Raw genomic sequence first — 13,128 nt, 5'->3', positions numbered from 1 at the left:
GTTCTCATTGTTTGTTTGTGTTTTCCCTCCCCTTAAGCCTACTGCATAATCATGTTATGTTCTGAAGGCACATATATTGTCATGTGGTATTAGTGCTGGCTGGCATTTATGAGTGGAAGAATCTCTTGTTGCTGTTGTTGTTTTTCCGGAGCTGAGGACCGAACCCAGGGCCTTGGGCTTGCTAGGCAAGCGCTCTACCACTGAGCTAAATCCCCAACCCAGGATCTCTTAATTATTAAAGGTGGCAAAGTGGTGGTATTCTGTCATATCTTGCTTATATAGAATACTCCTATAAAAAGAAAATTCCCTTACAGTAGTATTGGGTTATTCAGTTGGCCCAATTCTTAAAAAAAAACAAAAAAAACCAAAAACCGTGTATGTATATGAGTGTTTTGTATGCATGTATTCTGTGCACCTTATGTGTGCATGGTGCTATGGAGGCCAGAAGAGGGAATTAGATTCTCTGGGACTGAAGTTATAGATTGTTGTAAGCTGCCATGTAGATACCGAAAATCAAATTCAAGTCCTCTGGAGGAGCAATCAGTGCTCTTAACTGCAGAGTTGTCTCTCCAGTGAGGTTGTACAATTCTTTAGAAAAATTAACATGGGGGCTAGAAAGATGGTTTATAGGGGGCTGGAGAAATGGCTCAGAGGTTAAGAGCACTGGTTGTGTTCTTCAGAGGTCTGAGTTCAGTTCCTGGCAACCACATGGGAGCTCACAATCATCTATAATGAGATCTGGTGCCCTCTTCTGGCAGTCAGGGATACATGCAGACAGAATATTGTATACATAATAAATACATAGATCTTAAAAAAGGAAAAATTGGGAGGCAGAGGCAGGCAGAACTCTGTGAGTTCGAGGCCAGCCTGGCTACAGAGTGAGATCCAGGAAAAGCACCAAAGCTACACAGAGAAACCCTGTCTGGAAAAACCACACACGCACGCGCGCGCGCGCGCACACACACACACACACACACATGCACACACACGCTCCCAGCTATTATTGCTCCAGGGCCATGCCTGTCTGTTCCCCACTATGATGATAAGGGGCTGACCCTCCAAGACTGTAAGCAAGCCCCCAATTAAATGCTTCCTTTAAAAAAAAAAGAAAGTAAGTAAAATGAATGCTCCTTAATTTTGTTTTTCATAGTTTAGAACCGCAGAGCTTGTTTTTTGGGGGTGGTTGAGGGAGCTTCATGTATCACAGACTGGCTTTAAACTCATCACACAGCTAAGGAACTTGAATTTATGAGCCTCCTGCTTTGACCAGTGGGATTACAGACAAACACTATCACACTGGAATTCTACTGTTCTGTTTTTTTGTTTTTTGTTTTTCTTTTTAATTTAATTAAACTTTATGTCGTGTTTGGGTGTTTGGCTTCCTGTCTGTTTGTGCATCACTTGCATGCCCAACACCTGAAGGAAATCATAAGAGAGTGTTTAGTCCTGGATTTGGAATTACAGATGGTTGTGAACTGCTATGTGGGTACTAGGAATCAAACCCATGTCCTCTGGAAAACCAGCCAGTGCTCTGCACTCATCCTTCTAGACCCTGTCCTGAGGGTTTTTTTTATTTTTATTTTTTATTTTTCATTTATTTATTTATTTATTTTTTAGGCAGGAGATAACGCAGCTAAGATTGGCCTTGAACTTGGTATATATCTGAGGTTGGACTTGAATGCCTGATCTTCCTGCCACCATCTCCTCAATGCTGGGATTACAAGGGTGCCACCATGCTGTTTTAGACAGTGTGGGGACTGCACCCAGAGCTTGGTATATGCTAGACAAGCACTTTAAGAGACTCAGCTACCTACCTAGCACCACAGGCTTCCTTTTTTCCCCCCACATGTCAAACATTTATAAACTGCTTCATAATGCATAATGGATATAAAATACTTCTTTTCCTACAGAAACTGGGTGTGGGGGATACAATAGCACAAGGCTCGTGGTGACATGAAATTCGCTCACTGGGATCAAAGGACACTTCTCATCCCTGCACTTTCTCCTCCCCCACTCCCAATCCTTAAAAAAAAAAAAAAATCCAACGTGTAAGGTTCTCCTATGTGAAACATCAAGGGGGCCAGCAGTCCATCAGAACAGATCTTAGAACCTTGAAAAGTTTTGTTTTCCCCTGAGAAATTTATATCCTTCTTCCTTATTTGGAAACAGCAGTCTGCATCTGCATTTTCTCATTTTGCACTGCGCCCCACCAAGTTCAAAGCCAAATTTTCTGTTTAATTTTGGAACAACGGGGATTTCTGATACATACATTTGATTTTAAAATCATATCCTCCGTTCTGTTTGTTGTCATTTACTTAATTTTACATGTCTTTCATTGTGTATATTGTAAAAGGATTGAGGTTGGTTTGTGTCTCCCACCCATGCCCCCACCCCCCTAGATAAAACATTTACATGGCCATCGGTCATCTGTAAGAGTATGTTTTGGTGGCACGGCACACACAAGCCGTGTGTTATTTAAAGATCTTCACTGATGTATGTATGTGAGGAGCCTGAAAGGTTTTCTCGTTGGAGTTTTCATTTGTGTTTCTATGATAACTCTTAGGATTGAACGGCTTTCGGTATTTGCTAACTAGGTTTAAAGCTGTTTGCTTGGGACGTGGCTCATACCGGAGAAGGGTCCTGCCAATGCCACTAAGAGACAAAACAAATGATGAAACCCAGGAATAACTCGTTTTTCAGATTTCATCTCTGACTCCGCCCCCCACCCCCCACGAGCCCTTTGTGTGTGCCAACAGTCCGCAGACGGGTTCTCAATCTGCAGAGCTGCAGACAGATGTACTGACAGCAAATACATGCGTTGTGTACATATGATATTTCTCAATTCAGTGCTAATGGGACAGAGTACTGGAGTACCGGGTAGCCGCCCTGACTGGGAGTCTCTGCAGGCGTAGCCTCCCCGCTCGGCTTTCGACTGGCTGGGCTGAGGACCCCCCGCATCCCGGAGAAGCGGGCTTGCTCGGGGAGGTTGATGCGCTCTATGAGCGGCTGCTTTTGCCTTTCCTTCCCCCGCCCTTTTTTAGCTATAGCTATGGTTACCACGTCTCTCCCCGCCTCCCTTCACCTGCCAAGAAAAAGACTGCTCATTGGTTCTCTGTCACCAAGGCGTCCAGCCATTGGTTGCTGGTGAGCCCGGCGCTCCCCCGGCTCCTGTCTCCCGGTCTCTTGAGGAGCCCGGGAAGGAGGCTCGGCTCGCGCGGCCGAGGCAGGGGCTTGCCGGGACCGGGCTGCGGCAATCGTTAGCGGGCCATGTCGGCTGCCCAGGGCTGGGATCGAAACCGCCGGCGGGGAGGAGGAGGAGGCGGAGGCGGAGGCCCGGCCGGCGGGGCCAGCGGGGGTAGCGGGGTCGGCGCGGCCGGCGGGGGTCGGGGCAGCGGCCAGCTCAACCGATTCGTGCAGCTCTCCGGACGGCCGCACCTGCCAGGTGAGTGGTGGGGCCGCTGCCGGCGAGAAGGTGGCGGCCGCCGGGCTCTGGCTGCTCCTCGGACACACAGCCGAGGACAGGGAGGCAGAGCACCGGGAAGGTGGCGTTGAGGTCAGGAGGGGGACCGGAGCACGCCCGAAGAAAAGTCTCGCTGTGTCGGTGATGAGAGTTGTGTTTTCCTCTCGAAGGAGAGGCCACTGTCTCTTTGACATTCCCAAATGTTTTGCTTGCCCGGTTCCTAATCTTTTCCTCTTCCGCACTTTGGTGTTGTGAAAGAAAGGCATGGGTGTTTAGCTGTGGAAAATTATTTGGAAAAAAGTACCAAATTAAGGAAAGGAATGATTTTGTTTAAAAAGAAAAAAAAAAGCCACTTAACTGTGTAAGAGTTAAGTGTTTTGAAACAGAATGAGCATGTGAAAGTGTGTGTGTGTGTGGATGTGAATGTTGGCTGGGGAGTAAATGGGAAAGAAAACCAAAAAGATTAAGGAAAATGGTTGAATCATTAATATTTGGGGATGTCCAGAGACAGAATGGATAATGGTGTCTATATTTTAAAAGAGGAAAATGAAGATCAAGAATATAAAGAAACAAATGATGCTGTGACCCTGGATCAAAACTGAAAATTGGAAAAAATATACCTATTGCTATAATTTCATGTTCTGGTCTTTGAGTTCACATGCCTAAAAAAAAAAAAAAAAAAAAAAAAAAAAAAAAAAAAAAAGCCCAAAGTCAAAATGACATGTGTGTAAACAGTTTTCAAAGAATACATTTATAAATGAATTTTCAGTTTGTTAAAAGAAAGGTACAGAATTAAACATGCACAGAATGCCAGTCATTATATTGGGCAATCTTGTTTTCTTACCGTGAAGAGAACTGTCAGGAATGATGTATTAGACCTTCGCCATGTTTTTTTGTGTATGTGTGACCAGTGTTAAGTTGATTGTATCAGTGATATATTTGTTTAGATCAGTTTTGAGAACCTGATGGTTTCTGAATTGTGTTTATTACTGTGACTTGTGTTCTTTTAGGTAGTGAAAAATCAGTTGATTAATTTGAAGATAACAAAGGGAATTTTACTTATTCAGTGAGACAATTACTAATATTTGTGATATGGTTTTAATGTGTGCCAGAAATTTTCACTAATCCATTTGTATGTGCCTCTAAAATAATATTGAGACATTTGTAAATAGCCAAATATACCATGAATTGGATTTGAAATGACAGTATCAGACTGGGTATCCTGGAATTACTAAATGCGTGGTTTTTAACATGAAAAAAGAAAAAAAGGAGACATCTTTTTTTGTTATCCCCAGTTAACAACAAAACCATAGATTTTTGTGTGTTGCTAGCCTAGAAGATAAATCCCTTGGCAAACACTATTCCCAGGTTGCCCTCTGCCACTGCAATCTTAAGTCTTTGGTCATGGATTAATTATTATACCATGAACTTCATGTGGGCATTCTCAGGGTCCTGTAACATGTTGGTGCAGTTCCTCACTGCTACCACATGAGGGCGGTGGAAGCCATGATTTCAAATAAGGGCCTGAAGTATGGCGCTATTTCTGCATTCCCTTAGCACACGAGGACAAGAACAGCCATTTGTCCAGAGGTGAAGATAAAACGTGCTTAAACTGTGAAAATTGGAGAAGTGGAGTCATCAGTCTTGGTTCTGCTTCCTTTCTTCCAAGCTGGCACTCAATTCCTCCTTCTCCACACACAGGCATTCTCCATTTTTCCCTCATTTTCAAGTTCGGAAAATTTAATATAATTTGAAATTCTTCCATACTAATCTTTTGTTCTCACAGGTATTACATATTAAATCTCTTAACTCTATTTTGAGATCATTTAAAAGGTTTTAAATGGTACGGAGGAATAGGAATGTGGAGGTCTGTTTCATGGCTGACTCTGTAGGCCTATCTCCTCCCTCCCCCCTCCCCCCCATTTGGTGTATTAATTTTCCATCTCTTTTGACCTCTGGTACTAGCTCCCACATACTGGAAGAACCTTTTTTTCTTCCCTTTTACATTTCTACATTGTTCCCAGTCCCTATGAAACAAAGCAGTACAACCTGGTGATCTTCCTAGAATTCTCCCACTGTCTTTCAGGGATAGCATCTTTTGAAAAATAAATAAACGAATAAATAAATAAATAAATAAATAAATAAAGAAAGAAAGAAAGAAAGAAAGAAAGAAAGAAAGAAAGAAAGAAAGACAAGGTCTCTCTATATAGCCCTGGCTGTTCTAGAGCTTCCTGTGTAGCCCAGGGTAGCCTTGGACTCACAGAGCTCCTCCAGCCTCTGCCTCCTAGTTCTGGGATTAAAGGCTTGTGCTACTATGCTGGCTTGGTGGGAGCATCTTTACTCATCTGCTTATGGGAACCTGAAATCAGGGTGACCTCCTTAAGCTCCCCACCAGCTTCGGTTGTAATTAGCTACCTAGTCTTGTTTATTTGCTCCTGCTGTACCCAGTTCTTGTGGTCACTTCCCTGCAGTTTACTGCGGTGGCTTCTGAGCAGCCTTCAGTCTGCTAGTACCTTCTTCCCTTCATATGGAAGTGCAGAGTCTTTCCTCATCTCTGCTTACAGCCCTTTTCTGGCTTTTCTTGTTTTTGTCCAGCGTGCTTCTGTCCATGCTGGCCTTGAACTGGCTATCCTCCTGCTTCAGCTTCTAGAGTAGTGGGATGCAGGCATGTGCACCCAGTCTTTCCTGCTATTTCATTGCTCTCACAGTAAGGTAGAATCTTGACCGTGTCCTAAAAGGCACCATATTGTCTGTTTCCTCCCCTTGGGTAGTCCTCCATTTTGTCATCTGCTCTCGCTTTCTCTCAGTGCAGGGAGCTACCGCGTTTGTTCTGCCCTGCAGGAGCCTCGTTTGCCCCCTTCTCTAATGTAACTTGTTGTGTTGACTCTGAATTGTCTTTTTCCCATAGGAGCCTTCACTTACCTTCCTGACATGGTCCGTTCGCCCGGTACCCTCTCCTAGTATTATTGGTTTCTCCTTAGGCACATGTAGCATTTGTGTGTGAATATTCTTGGGAAAGACATACCATGTCTCTGTGCATACACACACACACACACACACACACACACACACACACACACATATACATATACCACAATGTAATGTCTTAAAATTTTTTAACTAGGAGCTGTAGAGAGAGCTCAGAGGTTAAGATTATTGGCTGCTCTTTCAGAGATGCAGGATTCAATTCCCAGCATCCACATAGTGACTTATAACCAACCATTTATAACTCCAGTTCCAGGGCTTCTGATACCCTCTTTGGCCTCCACAGGCACGCATGTGGTACACAGACATACATGCAGGCAAAACACCTGTACACATAAAATTAAGGTATTTATTTTAAAATAAAAAATAAAAATTAATGCATTGGCATTATGTATAAGATACTAATGTGCAAAGATTTGATTATTGTAGTTCAATCCTCCATAGCCTCACTGGCTCCAGACAAACAGATAATATCGAGTTCTTAAAAGTATCTGCTAGTATATCAGACATAGTCTCAGTACAGTGTTTTGAAATTTTGAATATTGTCTTGCCTTTCTGCTATCTTTTTAAAATATCTTTTCTTTAAAAACAGAATCACTTATTGTATGCATGTGCACTCACTTATGAGCGTGTCACAATGTGCATATGGAAGTCAAAGGACTTTAAGGATTCAGTTTTCTCTGTCTACCTTGTGCGTCCTGGAACTAGAACTCAGGTTATCAGACTTGGCAGTAAGCTCTTTACCTCTAAGCCATCTTGCTGGCCCCTTTCTACTATTTTCCAAGATACAGCAGTGATGATGTATTTACCCCACAGGCCAAGACATTCACAGGTTTTTAGTCCTCAGTAATTAATAATCTTTATATACCTAGGGAAAAAGTAGGAAATGAGGCTGCTATTTTGTAGATTAAGCATTTAGAGATAGAACTCAGAGAGCAAGGAAATTGTGGAACAAAATACAAGTTAGTATTATGTTTTAAGATGTGAGTTTAATTAAGGGAATGTGTTATTAGGGAAAAACAGTTAAATATCGTTGCTAGCATAAAAACAGACAAAGGGAAAGAAATACTGAACAGTTGGTAATGCTGGGTGAAAAATAGTCCTGAAATCTTAATTTAAACGTCTTAAGTAAGGTGGGGCAGTGGTGGCACATACCATTAATCCCAACACTCAGGAGGCAGAGGCAGATGGATCTCTGAGTTCGAGGCCAGCCTGGGCTACAGAGTGAGTTCCAGGAAAGGCACAAAGCTACACAGAGAAACCCTGTCTCAAAAAACCAATAAATAAATAAATTAATTAAATTAAAAAAAAACCCAAAAAACAAAGTCTTAAATAAGAAATGTGACTGGATGGTGGCGCATGCCTTTAATCCCCAGGATTTGGGAGGCAGAGGCAGTCTGATCTCTGAGTTGTAGGCTAGCTCTCTGTGAAAGCAAGTTCCAGGACAGGCAATCCTACACAGAGAAACCCTGTCTCAAACAAACAAATAGAAATGTGTAAAATTTAAATGGTAGAAAGAGCATGTGATAGCCACACATGGTAGTACATGTCTGTGATCCCAGCCACAGGAAGAAGAGGCAGAAAGGCCAGGTCTCCTCCTCACAGAGAGTCATTTGACTTGGAGGCCATTTTGAGCAACATGAAACCTTGTCTCAAAAGCAAAAAAGCAAAACAAAACAACATATGGCAGAAAGCAAGTTTTCTTTCTATCTTTGACCCTGCCTATTGGCTTCTCTCTCTATTAACAAACAATGATACATTTTCTTGGGGTGTGTGCCATTTGCTTGGTCTGGGGGTGTTGTATGTTCAGATATGCTAGATGGGACTTGAAAGTGCAGTCTCCTCCTCCAGTGACACAGTGAATTGCCCTGTGTATGAGGGATTTTATACTTAGGATCTTTGTCTGGCAGGAAAATTTCTAGAAGCACTGTTTAAACCTCGATTAACTGTCAAATTGCCCTCCATACAGGTGGTGTCAGTTCATGGTCTGATGACAGAGTGCTGGTGACTGCTTGGTTCCTTGGTAACCTCCTATCTTTCTAAGTACTAGGGATGGGCCCAGGCTTTGTACGCAATTGGAAAGCATGCTACCCTGAAGCTATTCCCCTAGGCCAGAGATTGAGGTTTGTTTTGTTTTTGATATTGGGTCTCACTCTATAGCACTGGCTGACCTGGCAGGCTATCCTCAAACTCACAGAGATCTTCCTGCCTTCTGAGGGCTGGAATTAAAAACCTTGTACCACCACACCCAACAAGCACCTTTTATTTTATTTTATTTTTGAGACAGGATTTCTCTTGTGTTGTTTTGCAGTCTGTAGACCAGGTAGGTTGGCCTCGAACTCACAGAGATCTGCCTGGCTCTGTCTCCCAGGTACTGGGATTAAAGGCGTGCACTGCCCAGCGCCTCTTGATTTTTGAAAAAGGGTCTTACTATGTAGCCCAGACTGGCCTGGAATGTGTAGAAATTGTCTTGCTTCTGCCTCTCAAGTGCTGGGATTATAGGCATCTACCATTATGCCTGGCTAAACTTTTATTATTATTATTTTCAGCATGTATGGATGTTTTGCTTGCATGTATATCTATGCACTATGTGTGTTCTGGGTGCCCTCAGAGGTCAGAAGAAGGCATCAGATACCCTGGAACTAGTATTACATATGGGTGCTAGAAATTGAACCTGGGTCATCTGGAAGAACAATGGATGCTCTTAACTACTGAGCCATCTCTCTGAAGCCCTAAACAACTTTTTTTTTTTTTTTTTAAAGATTTATTTATTTATTATGTATACAGAAGAGGGCACCAGATCTCATTACAGATGGTTGTGAGCCACCATGTGGTTGCTGGGAATTGAACTCAGGACCTCTGGAAGAGCAGTCAGTGCTCTTAACCTCTGAGCCATCTCTCCAGCCCCTTAAACAACTTCTTAAATTGCCAATTTAATAGGAATATTTTCTTAAGCATCTTTTCAGCAAGTGAAAGAGCCATATTTGTTTCATTTCCTTATAGTCTTTGTTTATAGATTTTATTCAGTTTTCTATTGAAATATTTTATATTATTTATAGGAACTCATGTTCTGAGGAAACTTGTACTTACTATTCATTGACATATGTTGCAGATATTTTCCAAGGTTCTTTAATTTATCTTTGACCTTTTTTATAGATAGATTTTTCCAGCAGGAATTAAACTATGTTTATTAGTTTATTAGTCTTTTTGAGTAAAGCTTTTAAAAGAGTAATTAAAAAATTTTTAATTATGTGATGTATGTATGTGATGTGTGTGTGTGTGTGTGTGTGTGTGTGTGTGTGTGTGTTCTTGCATGAGTGCCAGTACCCTTGGAGTCTAAAGAAGGTCATTGGGTCCCCTGGAGTAGGAATTGCAGGCATTTGTGAGCTGCAGGACATGCATGCTGAGACCCAAACTTAAGTCCTTTGTAAGAGCCTTATTAGCTCTTAGCCAATAAGCCGTCTTTGAGCAACATCAGTATAATATTTCGTGTTTAAGAAAGATCATCCTGTACTAATACTATTTTAGCTAAAATTGAAATGGATAGTGTTGGGTTTTTTGGTTCTTTCATATTATTATTATTATTTTATTTATTTACTTTTTTTGGACTCAGGGTTTCCTCTGTGTACCCCTGGCTGTCCTGGAACTAGTTCTGTAGACCAGGCTGGCCTTGAACTCAGAGATCTGCCTTCCCCTGGCTCTGAGATTAAGGGCGTCCCCATCACAGCCTGGCTATTTGAGGAAGCACTGAGACAGACCTAGGAGTCTGCTTTTCCTCTGGGTGCCTGCCCACTACTGAGTGTCTTCACTAAGTAGTCCCACTTTTTCTTTTCTTTTCATTCATTTATTTATTTATTTATTTATTTATTTATTTATTTATTATTACAGAAGAGGGTGCCAGATCTCATTACAGATGGTTGTGAGCCACCATGTGGTTGCTGGGAATTGAACTCAGGACCTTTTGAAGAGCAGTCAGTGCTCTTAACCCTGAGCCATCTCTCCAGCCCCCCACTTTTTCTTTTGCATTTGAAATCTATCTATGGGGCTGGGGATTTCGATCAGTGGTAGAGTGCTTCCCTAGCAAGCACAAGGCCTTGGGTTCGATCCTCAGCTCCCCCCCCCCCCCAAAAAAAAAAAAGAAAAGAAAAAGAAATCTATCTGTGGAGTGCTTAGTATGGGATTACTGTTTGCGTTATTGATCAGTCCATTCAGTCCATTCTTGATTATACAGTATAATCAATACATTGCCCCTTGTTCTATTCCTGGTTATTTTTTCATAAAATATGGAATTAGCTAATTAGTGCTCCCCCCATTTTATTTTATTTTGTTTTCTTGTTGAGTCAGGGTTTCATGTATACTCAGTTGACTTTAAATTTACTACGAAGCCGAGGCTGGCTTTGAACTGATCTTTCTGTCTACCTCCTGAGTGCTAGAATTACAGATGTGCACTACTATGCCTGGCCTCCTCTCCCCCCTCCTCCATATGAGTGCCTTACTGTGTAGACTAAGGTGATCTTATTGCAAATTCTTAGGCTCAAGTGACCTTTTTGCTCAGCCTTTTGAGTCCTTGATATTGGGGTGGGCTGAAGAGCTGGCTTTTTATTTAAAAGTGTGCATTACTTTTGCAGAGGACTGGTGTTCAGTCCTCAGCACTCACATAGTGGTGCATAACTGCCTATAACTCCAGCTCCAGGGGATCTGGCAGAGGTGTGTGTCCTCACACACACATCACACATAAATCAAGCGAATCCTTAAAAAAGAAATATAAGGCTGGAGAGATGACTCAGCAGTTAAGAGCACCAGCTGCTCCTCCAGGGTCCTGGGTTCAGTTCCTAGCACACACATGTCAGCTCACAACTGTCTATAACTGTAGACCCTTGGGATCTGATGCCCTCTTCTGGTATGCAGATAAAACACTTATATACATAAAGTAAATACATTTTTAAAAAATACTTAAAATAGATAAAAAAGAAATGGCTATTATCTTTTTTCCCCCCACTAACAAGAGTTTTATTAAGATAGGAAAGAGAGAGACAGACGTGAACAGGCCTGCGGAAACACACATGTGAATCAAGACACAGAGAAGCCAGGGAATATGGCGCTGGTTTATACAGGCTGGGCTGTGCCTGTGCACAGACTCATGTGGCTAGCTATTATCTTTTGAGGGTACACCTTCACTTCTTTCTTTTCTTCACCCTCCTCTCCTCTTCTCTCTTCCCCTCCCCTCCCCTCTTCTTTTCTTTTCTTTTTCAAAGACAGAGTTTCTCTGTAACAGTCCTGGCTGTCCTGGATCTCGCTCTGTAGATCAGGCTGGCCTCAAACTCACAGAGATCCACCTGCCTCTCTGTCTCCTAAGTGCTGGGATTAAGGGCGTGCACCACCACTGCCTAGCCTCATTTCTTTCTTTTCTTTTCTTTTTTTTTTTTTTTGAGACAAGGTTTCTTTGCTATCCTGGAACTCACTCTGTAGCCCAGGCTGGCTTTGAACTGAGAGATCTGCCTGCCTGTGCCTCCCAAGTGCTGGGATTAAAGGGATGCTACATTCACTTCTTGATGTTCATATTTTTTACAACACTTCACCACTTTTCATATTTGCTTGTTTTTGTATGTGCGTGAGCACAAGTGTGCCATGTGTATGTATGCGCATGAGTATGCCTTAGCACAGCTGCTGAGGTCAGAAGACAACTTTCAGAGTCAGTACTTTCCTTCTAACATATGTACTTCAGGAGTGGAACTTAGATCATCAGTCTTCAAGTGCCTTTAGTCATCAAGCCATCTTGCTGGTCCTTTTATGTCTTTTTTTTTTTTTTTTAAGTTAGCTATAGCTACAGGAAAATACATGTCTTATTGGAGCCATTGCTTAACCCCTTTATTCCTTTAAAAAAATTTTTATTTATTTATGTATATATATTTTTTAAATGTACAAGTGGTCTGTCTGCATGTATGTCTGCAGGCCAGAAGAGGGCATCAGAACTCAATATAGATGGTCACGAGCCACCTTGTGGTTGCTGGAATTGAACTCAGAACTTCTGGAAGAACAGTCATCTTTCCAGCCCCTATTCCTTATTTTTAAAAGATATACTTATTGCATTTATGTGGTACACATACATACATGAAGACAAAACACCCATATACATAAAATAGATTTTTACTTATCTGAGTCTAGACTATTTTGCTTAACATGATCTCAGTTCTGTTGATTTTCTTGGCAATGACACAATTTTATTCTTTAGGGTTAAATAATATTCCAGTGTGTGTATGTGAGTGAGTGTGTAGGGGCATATGTATCTGGAGGACAATCTTGGTGTCATCCTCAAGAACACTGTCCACCCTCTTTGATTGAGTTTTTTGTTGACCTGGAGCTCAGTGAGGCTACACTGTTTTGCCATTGAGTCCCAAGGTAGTTTTGTCTTTGCCTCCCCAGCTCTAGGATTCCAAGCACACCACACACCTGACACTTTTACATGGATTCTGGATCGAATGCAGGTCCTATGCTTGCCTTGCAAACATTTACCAACTTAGCTGTCTCCTCAGCCCCTCCATTCCTGGTTTGCTTTTTGTTTGTTTTTACTTTTTTTTTTTTGAGACAGGGTCTTGATGTGTAGCTCTGGCTGCTCTGGAAATTGGTATGTAGACCAGGCTGGCCTCAAATTCATAGAGATACATCTGCCTCTGTCCCCTGAA

General features: G+C 42.1%; 1 protein-coding gene across 1 annotated transcript in view; it reads left to right on the top strand.

Annotated features, from left to right (window-relative positions):
• The first annotated feature begins 3,152 nt into the window (after positions 1–3,152).
• Positions 3,153–13,128, top strand: part of Klhdc10 (kelch domain containing 10) — a 56,137-nt gene continuing 46,161 nt past the window's right edge. Inside the window, exon 1 of the mRNA XM_036180950.1 lies at positions 3,153–3,442. Coding sequence (XP_036036843.1) covers positions 3,268–3,442 — 175 coding nt within the window. The 5' untranslated portion in view covers positions 3,153–3,267. The remainder of the gene's footprint in view (positions 3,443–13,128) is intronic.

The sequence above is a fragment of the Onychomys torridus genome, chromosome 3 (genome assembly GCF_903995425.1).
Source record: "Onychomys torridus chromosome 3, mOncTor1.1, whole genome shotgun sequence".
Classification (NCBI taxonomy): Eukaryota; Metazoa; Chordata; class Mammalia; order Rodentia; family Cricetidae; genus Onychomys; species Onychomys torridus.
The sequence above is the reverse complement of the archived record's forward strand: the minus strand, read 5'-3'. Positions and strand labels throughout refer to the sequence as shown.